The following is a 25,530-nucleotide window of genomic DNA, read 5'->3' as shown; positions in this document are numbered from 1 at the left end:
GAACATTCCAATTGTAATTGTGAATCAGTTACAGCTTCACTGGCTGCATGATTCAGTCAAATTGAAGTGCTGAAGCATCACTAAAATAAAATCGAAATATTTTTGGCTGAATTTTACATAAATATATACATACTGTACATACATACGTACATACATGCATACATACATACATATATACATACATACATACCTATAATGGGTTAGAACTTGAAAAAAAGTAAAAGCAAGATGAAATAACCATAGGATTTCTGGGGAAGCAATCGGTATGTAGAGGATTAGTATAAGAATGTGAGTTTGTGATCCTCTTAAATTTGCTTGAAAAATCATTACAAAATCATTACAAAACTAGAATTAGAACTGCATACTGCATTTAGTGTTAGAAGTAAATTAAAATATAATACACAAAAGCTTCACTATTATTTAAAACTTAAGAAACATTGGAAGAAAATTAGAAGAAATTTATCTTTAGTCATACTAAAGTATTTCAAGAAAGCCAGAGGCTGAATGTAACAGTACATATTTGTATAGCCTATATCCTTGAAGTAGATAAATAGTAGGAATGTGGAGAGGCTCTAAAATGGGTGTTATTTGAAGTTGTGGCTGTCAATCTGCACAATCAAAGGATGGACTGTAAATTAGCCATTTAGGACATGACCACTAACTTTATAATGCCTCTTTGGTTGTGCAAAATTTTCTCAGTCTCAAAGCAAAGCACTGAGAACACTCTGTTGGTCAAGTCATACTTTCATCATCTAATATACTTTCCTGGATAACCTGTGATAAATCTGAAAATGCCTCATTTGACAGATTGCTCTTGCTATCAGGTGAGCTAATTTTTAAAAAGATGCTTAATGTTTAATTACTTTGTTAATGGAATGCCCATTTTTTTTAGAATGTTGGCTATTGGGATATAACTGTGTAGATAGATTTCATTTCAGGCAAGTTTTTAAAACAGGGTTGCATGCTAATTATATATCAAATAATGCCTATATATCTTTTCTAAATATTTATTCCCACCAATAGTGGGATGAATAGTGATTGAAAACTGGAAAATTTAATAAGGAAAAATGGTTTGAAATACCAGCAGTTTTTATTGGCTTGTGAATGTAGTATAGATAATTCTGATGCAAGCAATACCAATAATAATCTACTTGTATTAGCATTCAAAGGATATAGATTTCAAGTGGAAATATAACTTGTCACACTGCTATCAAATTTCTGTATCAGAAATTTGTATATCAGGCTTTCAAAGGAAATATAACATTTCAGGATTTTTTCCTGTTCTTTTCAGGTTCAAGCCCACCTGGAAAATCCAATGAGGTATCACATTCAGCAAATTCCACAGCATCAAATGAAACCATTCCTGACCCTGGATACCAAGTTATCTAACCACTCTCTATCACTGCCTCATTCCCAATCTGTATCTTCTTCAGGATCTACACCTATAATAAAGAGTGGTCATTTGCCACCTACTACTAATATCAGCATTCCTGAAAATCCAGTAACCAAGATACTAACTCTTGGAGGAGAACATGAAAATGGGGTATGATTTATAATTGTGAGATTGGTTCAGAGAAGGCTACCATACTAAATGGATTTGACAAAGAAAACAATTCTCCAGTTTGTTCAGCTCTTGTTGTTTAAATGAGATAGGGTTAAGGAAGGATGACTTCAGACATTAGTTTTATTGATTGCACCTCAATCAAGCTTGCATATTAAAAAAATCATAACTTCATTGTGTATCCAACTTCCTCTGGACATCAACAAGCAATGCATCATCATTAAGTCTTTGATTATCATATGATTTGTATATGATGTGCTAAAAAAAATTATTTTAATTTTTTTCAAGCTTTCTAACCATAGCTGAACAACCTATGTGAAAGGGAAAAATGTTGGGACTGATGTTTGTTATTGGAGGTTGAAAAGTAAGGTAGGGGAATAAAAACCCAACATCCCTTATTTGATCCCATATTTTTATTTGAGACTTCCTTTCCATTTCAAAGAAAAAATAGCCTTTTTTTCATGTAAATATACTATAAGTATTTCTTGTTTCAGCAAGTAAGGCTTGTAGAACTATTGCATTCTATAGAACAATTAATCAGTTGAACAACTTGCCTCTAGAGGTTGTGAATGCTCCAACACTGGAAATGTTGGATAACTATTTGTCTGAAGTGGTGTAGGGTCTTCTGCCTAGGCAGGGAATTGGACTAGAAGACCTCCAAGGTACCTTCCAACTCTGCTATTCTATTCTATTCTATTCTATTCTATTCTATTCTATTCTATTCTATTCCATTCCACTCCACTCCACTCCACTCCACTCCACTCCACTCCACTCCACTCTACTCTACTCTACTCTACTCTACTCTACTCTACTCTTTATAAGCATATTATTTAACAATATAACAGCTCATATTCTGCAAATGTAGATCATAGGGTTGTCCAGATCTTTAAAGAGGTAGGTTGGTTTGGACAGAGACTGAAATGAATCATTTCTTGGAAATGGTTGTATAAAGCAGTAGGTTCCTTCACTTCTAGGAGTAAACCAATAATATGTGTTCTTCTTCATTTTCAAGCTCCATGCCTTTTACTATGGAACAATTTTTGACCAATTTGAAGCTATTTCAATTGTTGGGATTCTCATGCCTTAGCTTCATGATATTCCCGGGATAGAAAGTTGTTCTCAAATCCTTTAAGTTCATTCAGTTATTTTTAAAATGTTTAGAACCATTATTTCTGCCATCTAGTCTACCTACTCTTATTTACTATTTCTCTTGTCACTGTAAATTAGTCACATAAATGATTCTAGCTAATAAGAGGTCAATAAATAGTTAATAAGGCATTATTATCCTAAGCAGCAGTATAGTTTTGGCTATGTGATGTGTATCTCATTGAGAGAGGGGGAAATACATTTTGGATTAGTCATGTGAATGATTCTAGTTAATTAGAGATAATAAGGAAATAGGGTAAAATCAGTAAATAACTGAAATCAGTTTGATTGGCTGAAGACAAATCATATTTCAGAGACTTGGACTTCATTGTCTATTTCCTCAAATGGGTATTCTGATTACCCCCCCCTCCACCCCCCAATCAACAAATAACCATTTGGGTAAGTGGTAGATTTTCCTTTTTTTCTGTTCTTTCTTCAAAGAACTCAGAAGGTCTTACATATTGCTTCCAGGTGATCTTTAAACCACCATTCCAGTTAATTGTAAAAGGATCATGACATTGTGCTCTTTGAGACCATTCTGAGGAGATAGGTTTACCAAATATTAGTTTTTATTTTGGTTTTGCTCTTAAGTTATTATTTTTGAGATTGCAGTCCTCTACTTCATTCAGTGTATGTATCATTGATCTTCGTTTGTCATAAACCTGTATAGGATTGTACTGTAAGTTTCTCTATTAACTATTCATTTTCACTCATTAGCAATTCTTGTTATATTAGATGGAAGACGTTATTGATGATATAATCAACATGGAATCAAATTTTAATGATGAAGGGATAAGTCCTATTGAAACACCACTGCTCATGCCAAGAGTGGTAAGTAATTGGCATACTTTTTCATAAGAACAATTGAGAATGTGGATCAGAAAATTGTAGTTTGGAATTATAATCAAGTAGAATGTGTTATTTGCACTCTTTTGTCAAACTATCCTTTGCAATTACAAATTGTAAATGTGTGCCATAGAAAGCTGTATTGTTTAAAGTTGTAACCCTATATTATAATCAGTGAGGCTGTGGATTCATCTTTTGGCTAGAATACCTTTAATATTTTTATTTTCTTCACAAGTTTGTAGTCACTTTTTTCAGAAAAAGTTCATACAGAACAACATGTATGATTCAAATTCCTTAGCATTTGTTTTATTTTTATTTTAAAGGATAGCATTTATTAAGACAATTTTCTATGAAAATATAAATGATTGCCAAGAGAATATATGCTCTACTATTTTAGTATTGATTGATTTTAATTATTTAAGTATTCTGTAGGTATGAAAAAATATGAACAAGAATTGTATATAGTATATATATATACAATTTACAAACTTAACGATTGTTGTTGAAACTTACTGTTGAAATACAATTTCCTATATATAAATCACAATTAAGTATAACACTTTATTAAAAGTTCTCTCTATCCAACTTTTCAACATTTATTAACAATTATTAAAAATAAAGATTGTATCTTCTCCTCTCACCAGAAATTGAAGTCTAGCTGTTTTAAACTCCTACACTCAAATATTCATTTAGATCTTTATGGCACCTGAAATAATGTTGTTGATATGAACAATTTCTAGCAATAATTACCATGATAATACTGGTACATAATATTAGCATTAAAGTTAGTACATATTTTAAGGGAAATGAGCTGACTAAATTTTGACACCTCTATCACTAATTTTAGATGACTGGAAAAGGCTGCACAAGACATCAAGGCAAATGACTTTGTCAAGCACATTTTACATTAGATCAGGCATAAATTCAAAAGAGAAATCAAAGGTTATTTGATATATCAGCTTCAGCAACTGTCAGTATGTCATGAGTACTAGCTTGACAAAAAACAAAAATTAATAAGAAAAACAAGATCAAATTATTTAAAGTATCCATGATCATTATTATTTTAAAATAACCATTTACTTAGTTAAGCATAATTAATGCTATATAGTATGATTCAATAGGGCTGAGTAATGAAAATGGAAGAGTTGGCTTTGGTATACCATTAAGTGTGTCCCTTTGATGAAAAGGTTTAAGGTAAACTTCCCCAGAGAGAAAATTGGATATAAGATGGGTGGCAAATAAATTTCCTAAATAAATAAATATGAAAAATATAAATTTATCATTTATATAAGCTGTTTCCCCCAAACGTGCTGCAATTAACTATTTCTAGCAAATAAGAAGAAAAGTTGTACCTTTTAGTGTTGTTGGTAAATGTTCTGAACTTTCAAGTTGATCTGATAATTGCTAAATGCACTAATACTGAGAAAGAAACAGTGCGTCCATATGTTGTGCATAGTTGATCATTATCAGCAATGGAAAGCAAAGTTTTCCCCTCAGTTCAGTTCAGTTTCTGCTGAAATATAGCTGGGAAGAATGTGGAAAGACATTGTATATTGAATGTGTGCCATCTACAGCACACATGGAATCCATTTTGACAAGATTATTGTGCATTATTTCCTTCTCTCTTGCCAAAGCTTTCTGTGTCATTTGGTATAACATTCATAAGCACAGTGAGACATATGCAGATAAGCATTTTAAGAAATGCCCCCTAATCTGTAACATGCAAAATGACTTCATTTTTCTTTTATTTTAATAGGAGGTGGTTTCAAGTAGAACTATCTTTTGATACCATCTTTCTGGTTAAGTAAGATATAATTGTGTAATTTTCTGGTGAGGATGTGATTTCATAGAGCTGTTATATTTCAGTGTGGTCTGTTTCCTCTTGCTGACATCTAGTGTATTCCTAGATCGATCTGTATAATAATATTTGTTCAGAAGTAACTAGGCTTTTGAAACAATTCAGCTGCCATGGTGTTTTGTTCTGCCTAATTTGTACACAAAATATTTATACAACATTTTTGTTTGAGATAAAACTTGTCATAAATTGGAATTTAGTTGGTAAATGCTTGCTTGCTATGTAAAGAACAAACTACTAGGTCACCTCATTTCTTTTAAATCAATACTATTTATTTCAGCATAGAATGCCTGCCTGTCCAACCTGACATTCACTGTGCTTCCCCTTTGCCCCCATGCAAAGATTTTGGAGTGATCTTTGTTTGTGTTTCTTCATCATGGCATCTTAGCATCTTATAGATATTCGACTTTTTACTTTGCATTTATTGCTGATAAAAACAAGATATATTTCTTGTTGCTTATTTCTACACACATTATTAAAATATGTTTCTCAGTATCATAGGAGTTGGCATGACATCATTAGCAATCTTGGTAGTTGCTGGAAGTATCCATTTTTCCTTATTAACATTTAATACATTTAATTTATATTGTACCCAAAATATATCCTCGTATTTTACAAATTGGGTAAGTTATAAAGTTTCTAACTTGAAGGCTGAGTGCAATAAAAGGGAATAAGGTTCAATCAATATGATATTCTGCAGGTTGAATATGTCTGGAAGATCCATTTTAATATGATGTGAAAGTGGTGTCTGCAAATGACCTACCACATGAATAAATGTATACCTGGCATTCAAATGATCATTATACAAATTGTATAGCAATTACAATCACATGCAGCAGGAACCGTTGAAGCTGCCACCAGACTCCGACAGCGAGGGGTCCTATGAGTTGGCTCTGGAGGATGTGGAGGACCCTGGACAGGGTTCTGACTCTGAGCAGAGCGCAGAGAGGCTGGTTGGCCACCAGGAGGCGCCTGAGCATTGGAGCAGTGGGGAGGAGCCAAGGGAGTTGTTCCTGGATGTCCGGCACCGAAGAGCTGATAGGCGTAAGGAACAGTTACAGTTACAGGAGATAATTGCACTCAGCTGCTGGTAATTAGGCTCCTCTCAAGACTATAAGAGGAATGCTTGTGCACACACCCCATTACATTGACTAAAAGTTGGAGAACTATTGTAACTAGCTTGGCAGGCTGGATTGCTGCCAAGGCTTGTCTGTGCTTGATTGCTGCCAAGGCTTGTCTGCACTGGATTGTTACCAAGGCTGGTCTGTCTGTTAATAAATTCCTTAAAGTATCTTTGGCTCAGGGTGCTTTGGTGTGGGACGAGGGGGGGTCAGAACAATCACATATAGAAAAACCCACTGTTAATGGTAGAATTTCTTTTGAAAAGGATTGATATCAATCCAACTAGGTAGACCATTCCAGGAAATCAACTCCACAGAAAGACTAAAACTATACTTTGTTGGGATTGGCTATAATAACAGATTCTTGCAAGCCTGTTTGTTCTTTACCTCCTTTTATTTTATATCTTTGTTATTTTCTATATATTTGTCCTTTGGACAGCCCCTAGACATTTCTTCTGTGGAAGCATTGAAACCTTAAGATATATTTAAAAAAGAATGGACGGAGGAGAGGAAACATTTGAACATTAAATCTTTTGGGCATTATTATTATTATTATTTTATTTAGCGTATGGCAAATACATGGACTTATAGTAGTTCAAATGTTAATGTCCAGTCCACCCATAATGTCCATTCAAGGACAGGATTGTCTATGTTAAAAAAATCAGACATTGGGCTGTTGTAAGCTCTTGATGGACATTAGGACACAATGTGGTGGATATTTTGTCAAGGAGCACCACAGTCACACCGAGGGGTAAAGACAAGACCCTACTTAAATAATAAGTCTTGGCAGACACCATGTTGGGCACAGATCCTATTCAGAGTTGACCAATGCTGGTGAGGAAGGTCAAAACCTGTCACCTTTTGTGTAGGATCATCTGTGTAACTCCCTGTATCTGGGTGTCCAGCAGCCCATTTGGCTTTCCATTTTGTATTGATGTCAAAGTTGTTAGACAACTGTTGAGCGAGTGCCAGAGAAGGCTTCCTGGATTTAAGCCTGCCCATTGATAGATGAGGAGGATCAGTGTGCACAGGAAGAAGTGGGTTTTTCATAATTTTATTGTACTCTTTTACTAAGACTTCCTGCCTTCGTAGGGTTGGTGGTGCAATGTGGCTCAAGATGGGGAGCCAGCAAGTTGGAATAGATTTTGAACATTAATGACACACTGCTAATTTATTATCATGCCATTTTAGAAGGATTTTGCTTTGCTTTATTTTGCTATCATGTCCTTTAAAAATTAACCTCTATGAACAATTATTTGAAATGTGAGTTTTAATGTGGATTGAATGCTGCATTTTTTTTTTAGAATGAGAGAAGTCCCACATTGGCAAGAGGCAGACTTCTCATTGCAGTAAATATTTAGATCATTGTAGTATAGTGGTTAAGATGTTAGTGGATTGCCTGTGAGGTGAGGTCAAAAAAGCCAAGAGGACAGCCACAACAGTCTTGGGTTAATCACTCCCAAGTTTCTTTATATTCCGCTATAGAATTGTTCTCAATAAATAACCACAAGCTGCTAGTTGAGAAGATACCTTAAAGTCTGTCTTAAGGAAAGATCTTGTTTTACACCATGAGAGGCATGCATAAGCGCACCATCGTGCCTATCATCCCTGTCCTACTGTCCCCATTTATTCATACCCATTTCATTCATACTTAAGTTTATTCTTATACCTATTATCTTGTAAACGATTGACAAATCAAAATAAATAAACTAGGAGAAATTCCTGTCTAGTGGTGGGATTCAAATAATTTAACAACCGATTCTCTGACCTAATGAACAGCTGGGTAGGTGAGACTCGGTGGTCATGTGACTGGGTGGGTGTGGCCAACTCAACATTACTCAGGTCAACATGCACTTCACCCTAGCTGTTACAATGTAATAAGAGTTAATCAGAGAGGCAGTTTCTGTAAGTAGGGCAATAAAGATTAGAAACAACACCAGAATGTTCCCTTCCTGCCTTCCTTACAGGATTAGCCCTGTAAAGTGGGAAAAACAAAATAAGATTTCTTCCTACAACCAGTTCTCCTAACTGCTTAGAAAGTTAACAGTCGGTTATCCCGAATAGGTGAGAACTGGCTGAATCCCCCACTGGTCCTATCCCAAAATAGATATATTCTACTGGAAATTAGCTAAAAACGCATGTGATCAGAAATCTAGCACTGAAATGGATATTGTGGCATTGAGTGTTCTAATCTGAATCTTACTTGAAGAAAAGGATCACAGCATAATTACATATCAACTGTTGACCTATTCCTTGAAAGGTTTTCTAGTTAATACTGCTGCTATGTTTCCATTATCTAGCTTGAACACTATTCTCCTTGGATGTTCTGCTTTTCCAATATTGTCTGCCTCATCCATCTGCTTACTATATAATCAAACTCAGCATTTTTGCTTGCCTGGTACAAAGACAAGTGTTACCTTGAAGATAAAAGGTCTTGTAGATGGGCAGTTAAATCACAGAGAATTGAATATAAACAATTAAAGTTATTTCAAGGTCATTTCTGTGGTTTGCAACTAATAAGATTCTGAGCCTGTTTATGAACAGACAATATAGGCTGGGCCAAATAGAATACACAAAGCTGTGCTGTTTCCTCTCCAATTTAGGAGGAGAAATATATTTTAATAGTTTTGTTTCATTGTGTAGGTAGTTGCATTAGAGGAAGTGGATCAGTTTGCATTAAAAGGTCCAAAATCAATGCATATTCGATCATTCATCTGCAAAGTCATGAACATGTTGGTTAGTTAAATTGAATAAATCTAAAGATAAAATAATAAAAAATGAAATAAACATTGAACAAATTCTATTTTAGTTAATTAAAATGAATGACAAAATGCATTTTTCTATCATATGCATTGTTAATGAAAATACCATTACATTCTTAAACTTTTGAAGCACTGTCATTGATGGCTGCATTTTAAATCAGTGTGTCTGAGGTTTAAATTGAAGACCTATTTTTTTAATTTTCTCCTTGGAAATTAGCAGAAAATTAAGTATTTTGTCACCACCTATGCCCCATACTTTCTAATTAATTATAGGATAAAATGGGTTCTGGGTGCTGCTCTGTTGAGACAAACTGTAACCAATAACTAATTACATTAGAAGCAGTTAAAATAACAGGTGAACAAATTAAACAAGTAAACAAGTTTAAATTTTGAATTAATTGAACGTAGAGAGGATTTTCAGTGAATCCTGGACAGATATCAATCATGATTTTAACATGGTCCAGACAGGATTGATTTCACAAATAAGTACAAAGTAGTTCTTAATATAGAACATCTGGTTATTTATAACTGTCTGTATGAATTTATGAGGGGAATGTGATGTATCTGTAGATTCAATGTCTGACAGCTGTTTCAGGTATGTTGCCTTAAGATGATAGAAGTATAAAGATAAGCATGGATAATAGTGGCTGCTACATTAAACCAAGTGGGCAGAGATTGGGAAAGCAGATTACAAATAGGTTCATAGAAAGAATAAACATATTAGGCTGTAGATAAGTATGACTACCTAATGAACAAAACATTAAGGGAAGACATGACAGCAACCTTCCAATATAGGAAGGTGTCACAGGAAAAAAGGTGTGTCTTTAGTCTCTATGATATGCTAGAATAGCACAACAGAAGGAAGCTTTACAGAGACAAATTCAAATTCAAGAAGTAATTTTCCAATTGCTAGAGCTATTAAGCAGTAGAACAGCATGTCTCCTGGAATGTGGCCCATCTCTAAAGGTTTTCAAACAACATTTGGACAGCCTGTCAATAGATCAAACCATTTGTAGTAAAATGCCTTCTGAGCCTGGTAAACTAGCAAAATCCAATATAGGGAAATGTAACAGTTATAATAGAATCAAAGTGATAGTCCAAAAGCTGGCCCAAATGTCATGATAGGAAGTTACTTATTCAAAAAACAAGCCATGTTTTTTTCTGGAAAATGCATGCTAGAAAGAAGTGTGTGTGTGTGGGGGGGGTAAACTCCCAATATACATCACCCTAGACTGGACAGATATCGCTAAATGAGTTATGTGTTCTAAGATCAAAGTCTGATCCTAAGTGTCCAAACTGGGCAGTCAAGATCAGACAGATTCTTCAATGGCCATCCTTCTTCATGGCAGAAAAAAAGGAAAGAACTATTTACACTCTTTATCTTTTATCAATTTTGTTATTCAAGGTAGAGTGAAAGCCATTAATTTACATGGTTTGATACCATAAGAATATATATAGCTACTAATCATAATAGCTAGGAATTAAAGTCTTAAAGGTATTAAAGACTTAGAGACTGGCAGCTGCAGGGGAAAAGATCGATCTTTGGCTTGATCCAGCAGAGTTCTTATATCTTAAATAGGATAAATATACACATGCAGAAGAATAAAGTCACTGGGACTATTTCATAAAATTATTGAAAAATTGGCCACTGTTTTTGCATCTTATCTACTTCACTAAAAGCCTTATAAAATTATGCTAAGGGACCAAAAGAGTCACATTGAATTTTTTTGAGAATCAGTTTGGTCCAGAGGTTAAGGCACCAGGTGACCATGCATTTTAGTTCTTCCTTTTAGTATGAAACACAGCTGGGCAACTTTAGGCCAGAATTCTCTCTCAGCCCATCTGACTTCACAGGGTTGTTGTTGTTGTGAGGAAAATAGAAGGAGGATATATTTGTCACCTTGTTGAATTATTTATAAAAATAATAAAAGCAGGACAATTTTTTAAAAGTGATGATAATGAGAAGAATGACAAAAAAATCACCACCTCCTAACCCCAACTGTATATATTTAAAAAAACCTCCAAATTTCAATCAAATAAAACACAAACCAATGTTCAATTTATTATTTCAATTGGATACTACCAGAGCATATCTGAAATTTAATTTGGTTAGTGAGTTCTTCATGTTTCTGCAGTTGCATTGTCTAAAGATATCTGGTTAACTATTTGCTGTGTTAAACAATATCAAAATAAAACTTTCCTGGATTGAAGGCCTGCACCATGTATTATTCCAGCTGCAGCAAGTCAGACTGCAAAAGAAGGCTGTAGCAGATGCTGCTACCATTCGGCGCTCAGCATGGTATTTACTTTCAGTGAAATGATAATCCAGACACTCTTGTGTTCGGATGACATTCAAGAGAGAAGAGCTGGTGTGCAAAAGATCATTGACTTGAGGGGTGCAGATGAGGACGCACTGGGAGATTTTTCTGTACATGCAAGAAAAACGCCTTTATTCAGTGCCAAAGCATCCACTCTCCTGGAGCTGATTGACTGGTCTGAAGATGTTTATGAGCCACCTTTGACGTGCAAACTGACTACAGTAGAAATAAAGAAGTTCATTGATGAACAAATGCAAGTACCACAGTGGCCCTGTCATGTCCAATCAATAGAGAGATGTGTTGAACAGGTCACAGAGGCAGCAAACAGAATGTATAGATATGAGAAACGTGAGGGTTATATCAGAGGCCAAGAAGCAAGTTGGCGGATGATGTTGAAGAGTAAGTCAAAACAAGACTTGATGAAATTCGCTTCAACATGTTTGTCACTCGGATAATTGCTTTCTGATGTTAAATTATAATTGCATGGATTATTGTTTGCTTAGCTAGATAAGATTCAGGCAGAAAAAAACTTTATTTTTTTGTAGAACAAGGTGGATAACAAGAGACTTTTGAGAGGTATATGATCAGATGTGGATTTACAATACCAAGCTAAATGTGCAATTGCAAAAATAACAACAGATTTGAATTATTGCTGTAAAAACTTTAGAACCCTTTTATTTTTAGAACCCTTCACTGAAAAAAATTGCAAAGACTAATTTTCATCCAATTAAATGACAAGCTCACTCAGACTCACAAATGTATGGTAAACATTTAGTGAAACTCTAATATGTATGGTAGTTATTAACAAATTAACCTTCCAGTGATAATGTTAACTTTATAATCAGCACTGCCTTCTTAATGGTTACTGTATCCTTTTCTCCTTTCATATAACTTCATATTTGCTTTCTATTCTTTTGTAATTATCCTGATTCCTTCAGCATCACAACATTATACATATTATTGATAATTTAGGGCAATACTTACTGTAGCTGATGGAATATATGCTAGTCCGTTACAACTAATTCCATCAAAATTTCCAAGATTCTCCACATTTTTTATATTTCCACTGAAGTTCAAAAATACAGTACATTGGAACTGAGCAAGTGTTTACCTAGACTAGGGTATTTTCAGCCATCTCAGGAAAACCAGGCATGAAACAAGACTAGACAGTGGTGGGATTCAAATAATTTAACAACCGGTTCTCTGCCCTAATGACCATCTGGGTAGGTGGGGTTCAGTGGTCCTGTGACTGGGTGGGTGTGGCCAACTCAAGGTCACTCAGGTCGATGGACGCTTCACCTTAGCTGTTACAATGTAATAAGAGGTAACCGGAGAGGCAGTTTCTGTAAGCAGGTCAATAAAGATTAGGCTAGAAACAACACCAGAATGTTTCCTTCCTGCCTTCCTTACAGGATTAGTCCTGTAAAGTGGAAAAAAACAAAAGGAGATTTCTTCCAACAACCGGTTCTCCAAACTGCTTAGAAAGTTAATAACTGGTTCTCCCGAATAGGTGCCAACTGGCTGAATCCCACCACTGAGATTAGATGACCTAATTCTGCTTTATTTTAAAGCTACTTTAACAGAAACTAACACTGATCATATGTGAAAGTTTTGAATGAAAACAGATGATTTTTATTATTCAAAAAAAATCTGCTAAACAAACTGCTGTGAAAACTGAAAACAGATGAATCAAGACATATAATGGACAAGATTTGTTGAATAAATTGTATACAAAACTGCATGTTTCAAATTCAGGATAGAAAATGCATACATGCATAGAGGAAGAATCTGGTAGTTATTCAATAAAACTGATTGGAGCAAAGGTTGGGACAAAGAAAGGACCTTCCATACATATGTGAAGTCTGCTGCTAAAAATAGGCATCCATGAAAGTATCACAGTGCAACAGTGTTTTTATTATTTTAATAAAAACATCAGTTCTTGCAAATACATCTGATAAAATTGTAATGTTAATTGGTTTTTAAGTTTACATTTACTGTGGATGTAGTGTTAAATACTCCAGTTTACTGATATTATGGATTATGATGCAGTTAGACATTTGATTATTTTGATTCGTTTCATCTGTTTTCTGATATCTTATTGTACTGTTTTGGGTTGGTTTGGTGTTTTTTGATGCCTTTGAATTAGTCTTGACTCCTGGTAACGGACTGGACAAGTCCCTTGGCAAACAGTTCGCCATTGCTTACTTCTTAAAGGGTGGCTCAAGATCACACAACTGGCCTTGTGCCTAAGACAGGGCTAAAATTCAGTCTCCTGGTTTCTAGCCTGGTGCTAGAATCTTTCTCTCATTACTCCTTACTTGCTTTCTGTAAGAGTTCCATGTAGCTATAGAAGAAATAGGACAAAACAATTAGTTGTTGTGCACTGATCTTGGAAAGAATAAAAAACACTCTTGGGGCTATACATTGGCATCCTTCATTTTATCTGCCGTTGGGGCATAGAGCCCTCTTCCACCTTCAAAACCATTGACCGTCTTCTCCTGTAACCCTGGACAGGGGCCCTTACAAGGTGCTACCAGCCAGGCCAGTTGGACCAAGTTTTTTTTTAAGGAGGTGTTACTCCTCCATCACTCACCCTTTGTCCAGGCTTCTGACAGGCAGAGCCTGGCTTCCCAAACATTGGGCCCAGGATGGCGGGTTTTGGGGGCTATAGAATCTTAATGAAACTTAAACTTTATCTAGGGCACTAGGTAAGAGCATATGAAGGTCAATTGTATGCCCACTGGGTAGCCAGCCAATATCTAGCAAGTTAAAATCCTGGAAACAGTCCCCTTTCCAAATCATGTAGTATCTATCTATGGGGGGAAATTGCAAGCACAGAAAAAGTAATCTGTATGAATCAACTGTTCATATTGAATGAGGTTCTATCAATCAAGGGCATTACAAATTTGAAAGTTATTTTAAAAATTCCAACAAAACGCAAGCTTAATTTTATGTTTGGAAGAATTTTATATTAAAGATCAGAAATGAATCAAATAGCAGTTTATAAAAATTATGTCTGCATAGCAGATAGAGAATTAATTACCTAATGTCTCCTAATGCCCTTGCAAGACAATTGCCCATAACATGATCTCATATGCTCTATCCAGGTCTATTTTAAGATGCTTTGCATAGCTGCATCTTTTTTGTATGCTGTACAAAGCACAAACAATTTAGGAATTGAGTTCAGGGAGATAGTTAAAAATTCACTTGGGTCTCAGGTAAGATCAGCAAGGTTATTTTCCTTTCAACTTAACTCATATTTGAAGTGTAGTAACAGTAATCCTGTTATTGGAAAATATGCTATGGCATTAATTCAAAATTAGACATTAGGGGCCATAACCAGGCATCATTCTGCATATAAAACTCAAATCAATCTCCTTCTAGTTTCTGCATATGGAACAATGACAATTTTGACCCTTAACATTTTATTTTATTTTATAGATGATAAGAGCAAAATGTGTTTTTAGATGAGCATTTGCAGTTCCCATTGAGATTAAGACATGAATACACATCTGAAATGGAATTTTGTTCTTAAGTACCTATATATGCTTCTCCTATAACAAAATCATGAATTTATTTTTATTCTCCCATATCTAATTTTATGTCTTTTTCTTTTACTCTCCCTGTGTTCTTCAAAGCTTTCAAGTAGCATTCTGGATATGTACAACAGTGACCAAGGAATGACGGCTGCCAATATGGGTCTTACCAATACTTCCTGTCCTCCTAATTTGCCAGTTAAAATTGAAATCACAGGTAATGCAGCTTTGAGATTTTTGGCAGACTAAAAAGCTTGTTTAAACAAAGGCTGAAGCATCTATCTGTTTGTAGAACAAATGTAACCACACAGATATAAAATATAGTAGAAGTGATTTAAATACACATTGGACACCTTCATAGTGTATTGTTTCTATTCTCTAATTCCTTATTAGCTGGTTTTAGACCATCCATGTGATTGTGTTTACTCTTGGTAATGAATTATGAAATGTGGAGAACAGGTAAGGAACACGGTTAGCCATTTAGCATTCTATTTCTAGATGACCAGTAGCCTCCCTGAATCAGAATCTTCTGGTTCAAAACATTTTTCTCTCTTTGTTCTGAAGTGAATATCCCTAACAATAAAAGTCATGGTAGTCCTTGCTGATCCTTATAACTAGACACATGCAGCTAATGGCTGTAATTACTGTAGGATACATAATTGATCTGCACACATTTTGACTTCTGGCCCATGATATAAATAAATTATCATTCATTACATTTGTTCCAGGTCATCATAAGTGACTCTCTTAAAGGTTCACAATACAGCCATTCACCACATTAATGAATTAACATCTTTCAGACTTTCATTCAATTAATCTAAAGAATGTTAACAACCATACAGTTTATCAGTGCAACTTAAGGAACAAAGAGATTATTTTCTTCCTCTTTCTCCAACATACAAATCTGATTATGCCTGGCAAGATAATAGGAACTCAAATTCACTTTAAAGTATTATAAAGTTTTCTATCGCCACAATGTAAAGTACAACAAATTGGATACTGCTTCCTTAGAATTTTAAAAATTAAAAATGCATGATATTTTTTTAAAAAAAATCTCAGCACATACTGTAAACAACAAGTAAGGAAGTAGCAAGTAGCAAAAAGAATTAGGAAGTCTGAGATGGTAAACTTTTCTTAAAACCTTGTTTGTAAGAAGTTTACTGTTCACATAAATAATCCATAAACTGTTTAGTTAGACTTTGCTTTCTATCACAGATACACACAGAATCACAAAAGAGAGACTAAAAAAGGACAACCATAACCTCAGTGAGTACATTTAACACTTTCCAAATATTTATTATTGTTAGTAGACTGTGGAAATAACTCCTTGCTTTAGAGTTATTGTTGAAGAAAGACTGAACAAACTTTTTTTGTATGTGAAGGGATCTGAAAAAATTGACATGGACAATAAACCAACTCTTTCAATTTTTCAGCAAAAATCATATCTTTAATTTCTTTTTTTAAATGTCCTAGTTGTAAGCCATTGCCAGATTTCATCTTGATCTATTTTCCCCTTGATCTTTTATAGAAATTGACCATGTAATGCTATTTCATGCCAGTATTCTGTTCTTGCTTTTATTATATTATTTTGTTTCCTACACATTCAATAAGTTTCAATTTTAAACTTGCATCAGTGCCTGTTCTTCCTGTCTCTTATGCAATTATTTTCTTGTTTGACAATTTGTTTGATTGAAGTAAACTTTTTCCTCCATTTCTGTGGGGAAGACACCATCTATTAATATTTCTATGGAAATGTAATGTATAGTGAATCATCATTTACTTTATTGGTCTTACTCCAAATTGGCCAGTTCAGGGTGTGTCCAAATCATATAATTCCAGCAGTGTATTATATCATAGGTATGGCCCAGGTATGGGTGCATTTTATGGTGTTTCCATCACTATTTTTATACCTAGCTCTTTTCTCTTTTTTCGTTTTTTGTATGTGTTGCTTAATAATCACATTTTAAACTTGTCCATATCTGATGTTATTCAACTATAATGGCTCCTGCTGGTTTGGCCATTTAGCAATAGCAATAGTATTCATTGTGCTCTACAGCACTTTCTAGGCAGTTTACTGAGTCAGCATATTGATGACAATCTGAGTCTCATTTTACTGACCTTGGGAAGATGTGAGTCTGAATCAAACTTCTTGCAGTGGGCAGAGTTAGCCGGCAATACTGCATTCTAACCACTGTGTTACCATGGCTCCTTTGGCATTTCAATTTTCATATATTGTTTTTGATTTTACCCCAAATTATTAAATATTAATAATACCACATTTTTGGCCCTCAATGCCTGGGGTTAATCTAGATATGTTGCCTATTGCTGTGTGTATAGAAGAAAATCCTGAAATGTCCAGAAATTGATTTTTAGGAGAAAGAACTAGAATACTCAATTTGCAGAGATTGTCTGTGGGGCCCATATCATCTTATAAATTGTAATAACTTGTGCCATAAGTATTCGCTCACCCATTCGCATAATCAGAATCAGTTGTAAGCAAATACTTTTGGCAATATAGTGTATTTTCTTACCCAGTTTAAACTAAGTAACCAACATCCCCACTTCACTTAATACCCTTGTATTGAATTATGCAAGAATTGGTGAGGTTAACTTAATTGGAGTGTATTTTATTTCCATTGTTTCTGTGCAATTTATATGCCTCATGCTTCATGGGCATCGTAAAATGAAAATGCATATTCCAAATAAATTATGTCTGTGTGTCAAATAATTTGAACAATATTCTAGTTAACTTGATATTTTTACGTCTGAATAATCATTTTGGTGACAATGACCACTAACTGTGCTGTAACATTCTATAATAATATGAAGCAAGTGGATGGCTGCATTCAACGAGCAGATATTAAATGTAAAAATGTTGGGTGTGAAAGATCAAATTCGCACACGAAGGTCAAATTAACCTGATTTAATTATACACATCCCTATGCACAGGAATATTCTCACCTGCTAACATTTAAATAAGGATTAACAGAATTAAAGGAGATTGGATTTCTGCTTGTGGCCACATAGAGATTCCAGGCTGATCCCTGTTTTAACTCCACCCTCTGGCCCTCCTTCCTCTACACAATATTTTACAATGAAAAAGTGACTCATACTGTTTGTTTAAAAAAACCATTTGTAAAGTAATTAAAAAACTTAAAGTATATTAGTTATGTACTATTGAGCAGGGTTTTTTTTAACCAAATTTTCAAGCATGAATCAAGATTTACAATTTGTGAAAGAACAAAGCATACATTTTAAAGATCAAAGCTAGACCTTCCTTAAAGTAAACATGGATGAAATTGTAAAGTAAATATTTTCATTCAAATGAAAGCAAACACATGATGGTATTATCACCTCTTTGCAGCCTTTCAAAATAACTTGTCTGATATGATAAAAGCACTGATTCATGAGCACCAATTCAGAATTTTAGTTCATTGTCAAACCAAATGAGAATCACAATTTGAACATACAGCCTTAATATAAGAGCCAAGGTGGCGCAGTGGTTAAATGCAGCATTGCAGGCTACTGCTAGATCAGCAGGTCAGCGGTTCAAATCTCACCGGCTCAGGGTTGACTCAGCCTTCCATCCTTCCGAGGTGGGTAAAATGAGGACCCAGATTGTTGGGGGCAATATGCTGACTCTCTGTAAACCGCTTAGAGAGGCCTGAAAGGCCTATGAAGCGGTATATAAGTCTACTGCTATTGCTATTGCTATTGCTACATTGTTATATCTATTTTATACGTTAAATCCCTATAAAAGCTTTGTTAGTTGCATAGTTTAAATGAAGAGTTAGGTGTTCTTTCATTAAAAATAAATATTTTTTCCTTCTTTTTCCCCTTTTAAAATAAGTTGTCTCCAGGATAGTTAAACTAGCTGTTTAATGGTTTTCACAGATTAAACATTTTCAACATTTACAAATACTGTGACATTTTGAAATATGGTGTTTTGTAACAGAACAACTGCATTGCTGTTTGTTAACAAATTATATCTTTTCCGTTATATTCTGCTATTATTAAGATATCTTGTTTTATAGTTGAAAGAAGACGGAGGTATAACATTAATTATCGGATCAAAGAGCTTGGCACCCTTATTCCAAAGTCTAATGATCCGTGAGTTCACCTGTCATTTTTATCATTGTATTTAGAATTTAAATTTAAACAAAATAGAAAAAATGGAGCAGAGTATGAAACAGGAATTTTCGATGTGATATTTAGTGTGGACATTTTGTCCAAAGTGGCAGATTGCTAGAGTCAATTTTTGTGTCAGTTGATGGATAATTTCAGATTCCAATTTAACTGATAATTACGCATAATATATTGGTCCACACAGTAAGGTATTTTTAACATGATACTTGAAATAGCATATAAGATAAATGACATTTGGGGCTAAGTATCTCCTTATTAACAGTGACAAATCATATTAGCATAGATATACAAAGCACTTTCATATAGTATTTTATATAAAAGTCTGTTTTAGTTTGTTTTAATCATACAGGTTTTAAAATATGATATGGAATTGTTGCTAAAACTAAACTATGATTTTAGTGTATTATTAACACTGAGTATCAAAATTAGATAAAGCCTTTTATTCAAATAAGAATAAAAGCATGTTCATTAGAAGATCAGGTGAAAAGACTTATACATTTTAAATTATATTCAGAAATTTACGCTTAAATTGTCAGTAATATATGGTTCCTAGTTCATTAATGGAGTTCTACACATAGATTTTAATCAGAGCTAATAACAAAAGCATTTTTACTAAAAATATAAAGACTATAAAAATAGAATCATGAATCTGCATTTAGATCTTACACAAAAAGGCACTTTATTACGTTCTTTTGACACTTATTTTCATTCTGGGATTAATTTTAATATATAAGGGCTTTTTAACTATTCTATTAAAATTTCCATTCAGAAGCAATAATATCTAAGAGTGAATAATGGTCATGTAAATCATTATTTCATATTAATATAAAAGATTTTGTACATTTTTATGAATTTTGCTGACATGCACAATTGTGAAAAGGTTATCATTACTTTCTACAGTGATATGCGCTGGAATAAAGGAACTATTTTAAAGGCATCAGTGGAGTATATCAAGTGGTTACAGAAAGAACAACAGAAAGCTCAAGAATTAGAGCAGAGGCAGAAGAAATTAGAGCAGGCTAATAGGAGACTGTTGCTACGAATTCAGGTTTGTATAGAAAAATGCTCATTCAAAGCCAATCTCTTCCTTCCTCCATCTTTTGATTTTGCTACAGCTTTTACATGATCAAACTGTATTCACTGATTATAAAACACATACACATAGATCTACATTATAAGGGGGAAATCTATATTACTTGGAGACTTAAGATACATTTTGAAAAATATTTCTTATCTTGTTTTACTTTGGGGTACATTGTCCAACATGCAATTAAGCAGCATATAATTTTCTGGTCACTTCCTATAATAGACTGTGATTGATCTACAGAATGTTTAATTTGGTAAAGATCGTGCACAGGTTCTAGATAGCATTCCTAAATATTGTAAGAGGATTAGTGGGCGAACAGAGGCATTTTAAAGTATTTAGTGCAAAACCTATGGGCCTGTTTCATTTTCAGAGGTAAATAGTGCAACCAGAATCAAATGAATAATCTCAGTCACAATAATGCAGACAAGTCCCTGAAATTTTCTTGGAAAGATTTCAGAAGTGGTTTGCCATAACTTAAATTAAATTAAAATCAAATAGACATGTCTAGGACTGTGTTGTAAGGTACGGTGATGTTAGATAACAGAGTATTAAAGCTCTAGTAAAATTGATAGGACTTCCACATCTAAGTAACACAGCACTAAAGAACACTCTGAAATTACAGGGTTTGAAAATACGTTATCTAGAATATGCATAACATGGTAAATAGATGTTTACTGAATCAATCATTGTTTCTATAAAAACAATCAAAGTGAAACATGTGAAAATGTGGGCATTTTAAAATTCTGAGAGTGCACTGTCCCCCACTTTGATTATTTTTGGTCCAATGAACTCAAGAACCAAGACAGTGGGAATTTGTGGAGAATTTCTAATAGAATATCTATTAGGATCATACTTCAACTGATTAGTTTTTCTGACATGAATTAAAAACGTGATCTTGATCATTTCAAATAATTTAATTTCTTGGGAGATGAACCTAATATGAGTTAAGCCCAGGCAATTGCCTCCATAGTATCACTGCTTCCCCATAATTAAAAAGCCCTGCTAAACAGTTACATTAAGCAACCATTCTTTATTCATACATTAGATCTCCCTCATTTTCCCAGTATCGTATCTGACCTCTGTCTTCTTCAGATGTCACCTGTATCATGGAGGATATTAAGAATTCATTCTACCAGCAGAATTGCATCTATAAGCAAAATAGGAAGACCATATCATAATATTTTAGATTATTAAAATATTTATATGTTAATATTCTAAAATAATTTAAAATTATTAATTTTGTTATCAATCTTCTTATAATATTAGTTTTGTTTACTACATTATACTATTTTATTTGTTATGTACACAACACCACAAAGGTTTCCAATCTCAGCTGTCATAAGTAACAAAGGATAAGCCTGGGTATTTAATATTTCTGAAGCAAGGAAAGAAAAATGTTTTTGTTTTGCTTTGAAAATTTTGGAGAAAAATGGAATGTTTTTATTTATATAGTTATTTTTAGCACTCTATACAGTTATTTAGTTCAGTACTCATTATGATACTTATTCAGATATGACTTTCTTTCTCTCTTTTTCTTTCTTTTGTTTCTTTTCTTGTTCCTTCCTTCCCTTTCCCTCCCTCTCTCTTTTCTTTTTTTCCTTTTGCTTTCTTTCTCTCTTTCTCTTTTGATTTCTAGGATACTAAAGTGAAAATATACTTTTATGAGAGAACAATTTTAACTTTAACTGAATTTATTTTTAAGAAATATTTTACTGCAAATGCATATGCAAAATGCTTAGCTTTAAAATGAAGCATTCTTCAATTTTGCTTATTTGAAGAAGCTAATAGGGAAAAAATGATCCTGTAAACAGAAAGAATTGTCAATTTTATATCTGTGTTTATGTGTATTCTGGATGCAGAAAGCACTGATTTTCCAGAAAAATTGTGAAGAAGCTCAGATTATTTTGTCTCAAAGGCAATGTATAAAGAATTTTTTTCAGAATCTGAATCTCCTTCTCAACAGTTTTAATTTCTTCTAAGCCTTTATTTTTATCATTCTATTATAAAATAATAATTTTATTATATTATTGTTTTATGAACTTTTGGAAATGTAGCGATTTTTCATTAATATCATTTTTATCATTTTGTATCTTGATTTTCAATCATAGATTAATGTCTTTTGCAACTTGGTCATTTTATATACCATTTTATGTATCATTACAAAATAAAGTAATATGAAATATCTCATAATCTGTTTTCCATTTTTCAGAAGAAAAATGCCTTAGATTTTTTTTATTCCTGATTTTTTGTTCCTGAACTGAAACTGAGGCATTTATATTTGTGCTTGAAACTTAGACTCCCAAATCATACCAAGGCACCAGGGTTCATCATTATGGCTATTATGTAGTCTCTATATGGCTTTATGAAAACATAAAAAACTGTCAGACTAGATTTCAGAACTGCACCAGAGATACTACTGTGTTGAATGGAATCCCAATGATTTTTTTGTAAATCCTGCTCTCTAAATATTTTGTTTTCTCACGCAGGAGCTAGAAATACAAGCACATGCCCATGGACTACCCACCATGTCTTCAGTCAGCGTGGTTGACTTAGCATCCAGGGTCATGAGACAACAGGCATATCCAGAAGAGAATTCAATAGACTATATTCAACATCTAGCCATGGCTCATGAGCAACATGCTGATCTACATGACCCAGTTGCAGCCTTTTCTGATCCCCTCTCCCATTTTACAGACTTGTCTTTTAGTGCTGCCTTAAAAGAACAGAGACTAGAAGAAATATTACTAGATGATACAATATCGCCACTTGGGATAGACCCTCTTTTATCTTCTGTGTCTCCTGCTGTATCAAAAGGAAGCAGCCGAAGGAGCAGTTGCAGTTCAGGTGATGACGTATAACATAGAAGAATATTCCATAGATAGAATAAAAGGAATTCTCCCTTGTTTTACTGGTGCTATATTTATGTTACTGCTTATTTCAGCACAATCAGGTTGGTTGCTGATAGAATGTGTTTTAGAAAGGATTGAGTATGAAATAAAAAATAAGAAAATGTTCCAACTATATAGAGAGTAGTAAGATTTTACTCTTAGGCAAGACAAGTGGGGCACATTTTCAAGGAGAACATTACTTTTTCATACACACAGGGCAAACATTTTGAACGACAGTTTAATTTATTCATTACAAATTCTCTGAATCATGAAAAGAAGTTTGAGATAACTCTTTGGCCTCTGTGCATGGAAGTTAATATATAGAAGGCCTACCGTACCTTTTTATGTAGAAACATGTGTAAAATATACTTATTTCCATAACTCTCTTGTTTGGAAGTGATGACTCAAACCATCAGACATTTTGTATCATTCTTATTTATTTACCAGGAATGCTGTACATACATTACCTTACAATTTTATTCCACTATTGTGTTGAAGCAGGTTGATGCTAGAGAATGTTGGGGTCAAAGGTAGCGCATTGCATATCAATCTAAAACTAGAGGGTATGTGTTCTAATAGTTCAATATTACTATAGTTCAAGGATGCTTCAACTATTGAACATGAGAAGCAAGAGCCTAAAATAGATATTGGAAACAGGAACCTAAAATAGATATCTGGCAACTTCTAGAAATTATTCTAGGTATCATAGTGGATCCATAATAGCTTACAAAGATTCAAGTTCAGAGAATGTACTTCACATCCTGGAATTCTTGACATTGATCATGAAAATATTTCCTACCAATTTAAATTATTTACTAACCAGGAATGAATCCTAGTGGGTCGTAAACCTAACAGCATAGAAAGTGTGCACTAGGGATATAAAACTGTATTGCATGTGGGAAGACTATCTTCACATAATTGGACAGCCTATATTCCCCATAAACAGGTTATAGTGCCCAGCAGTATCACTTGAAGGTGAATTATATGATTACAAATTGGTGTATTTTGTCCCAGTGCATTTTGGGGATAAAATCACCCAGTGGTTATAAAAAGTCTAGGCCATATAAAGAAAGGCCTAGGTTGATGCAGTCTAATACTTAAAAATTATAAAAGACCGTTATGAATGTTAATTGTTCCAATCACTAAAGAAGAGACATTTTATTTGAATGGAGAAATTGTACTACAGGAGTACAGCTTCTGGAAACTATACCCCATTAAAGTCAGGAAACATGTTGCGGAATTCATTGTGAATATTATTTGAAATGAAATATAAATGTTAGGTATGAAAAAGGAATAGATGGATAGATAGGAACCAAGGTCAAAGAGATTGAAGAACTCAGAATTTTTGCCATTGGAATATTTCATATATACCATACTACTTAGAAAGTGTCTGTTTATATTACACACACACACACACACACACACACACACACACACACACACTTTATAAAGATTTACCATCCAAAGGTGAAACTTGTTGACTTTGGGATAATCTTGAAAATTGGCTTAAGGATGTAGATGTCCACAAAACATAGATTGATAATGAAAAAAGAAGTTTAGTAGACATGGGTTACCTCAATTTTGGCTATATGACACTCTGGAGAATAGCATGAAAAGAAGAAGAAGAACCATACAACAAAATAGGACTGCCAAAGAATCTAGGAAATTTCAAAATAACCTTATGCTGAAAACTTTCCTAATGAATATATTGAAATTAAATGGATTATATGTCCATTATAAGTTAGATTCTATTGAGGTGCTTGCTATTTTTTTTTAATCTTGCATTTTCATCTGCAATATAATTTTATTGATGATGTTACAATATACATGCATTTGTGTTTTAAATCTCAATTTAAAATTTTTAACAAAGGAACTTGTATATTTTATGTCTCTCCCTCACTTCTAAAAAAATAAATGCACTTCATGCAAAGAAGACATTAGAGCAATTTGCACAGTTCTCTCTCTCTCTCTCTCTCTCTCTCACTCTCTCTCTCTTTCTCTCAGAGCATGAGAGACAGAGAGAAGAGAGAAGAGAGAAGAGAGAGAGAGAGAGTGAGTGAGAGAGAGAGAGAGAACTGTGCAAATTACTCTAATGTCTTCTTTGCATGAAGTGCATTTTTTTTTTAACCAATATTTGAAATATAAGATCAAGTATTGAAAGGTCTTTATTGTGTCCTTTATGCAAATAAAGTAGGATTTGCCTTCGTACCGTGTTCTCATACATGGGGAAGACCAAATAATTATTTGAGTATTTGTTCAAATAT

At 33.8% G+C, this 25,530-nt stretch overlaps 1 protein-coding gene across 1 annotated transcript; it reads left to right on the top strand.

Annotated features, from left to right (window-relative positions):
* Positions 1-791: 791 nt before the first annotated feature.
* TFEC (transcription factor EC) lies at positions 792-23,739 on the top strand. Its single transcript, XM_032221656.1, has 8 exons — positions 792-824; positions 1,292-1,543; positions 3,443-3,538; positions 15,248-15,362; positions 16,361-16,411; positions 19,180-19,255; positions 20,192-20,339; positions 22,865-23,739. Exons 1-8 carry the CDS (start codon positions 792-794, stop codon positions 23,234-23,236), a joined length of 1,143 nt encoding a protein of 380 aa, XP_032077547.1. The 3' UTR covers positions 23,237-23,739.
* Positions 23,740-25,530: the final 1,791 nt, after the last annotated feature.

The sequence above is a fragment of the Thamnophis elegans genome, chromosome 7, assembly GCF_009769535.1.
Source record: "Thamnophis elegans isolate rThaEle1 chromosome 7, rThaEle1.pri, whole genome shotgun sequence".
NCBI classification, from domain to species: Eukaryota; Metazoa; Chordata; class Lepidosauria; order Squamata; family Colubridae; genus Thamnophis; species Thamnophis elegans.
This window is presented reverse-complemented; position numbering and strand designations above follow the sequence as displayed.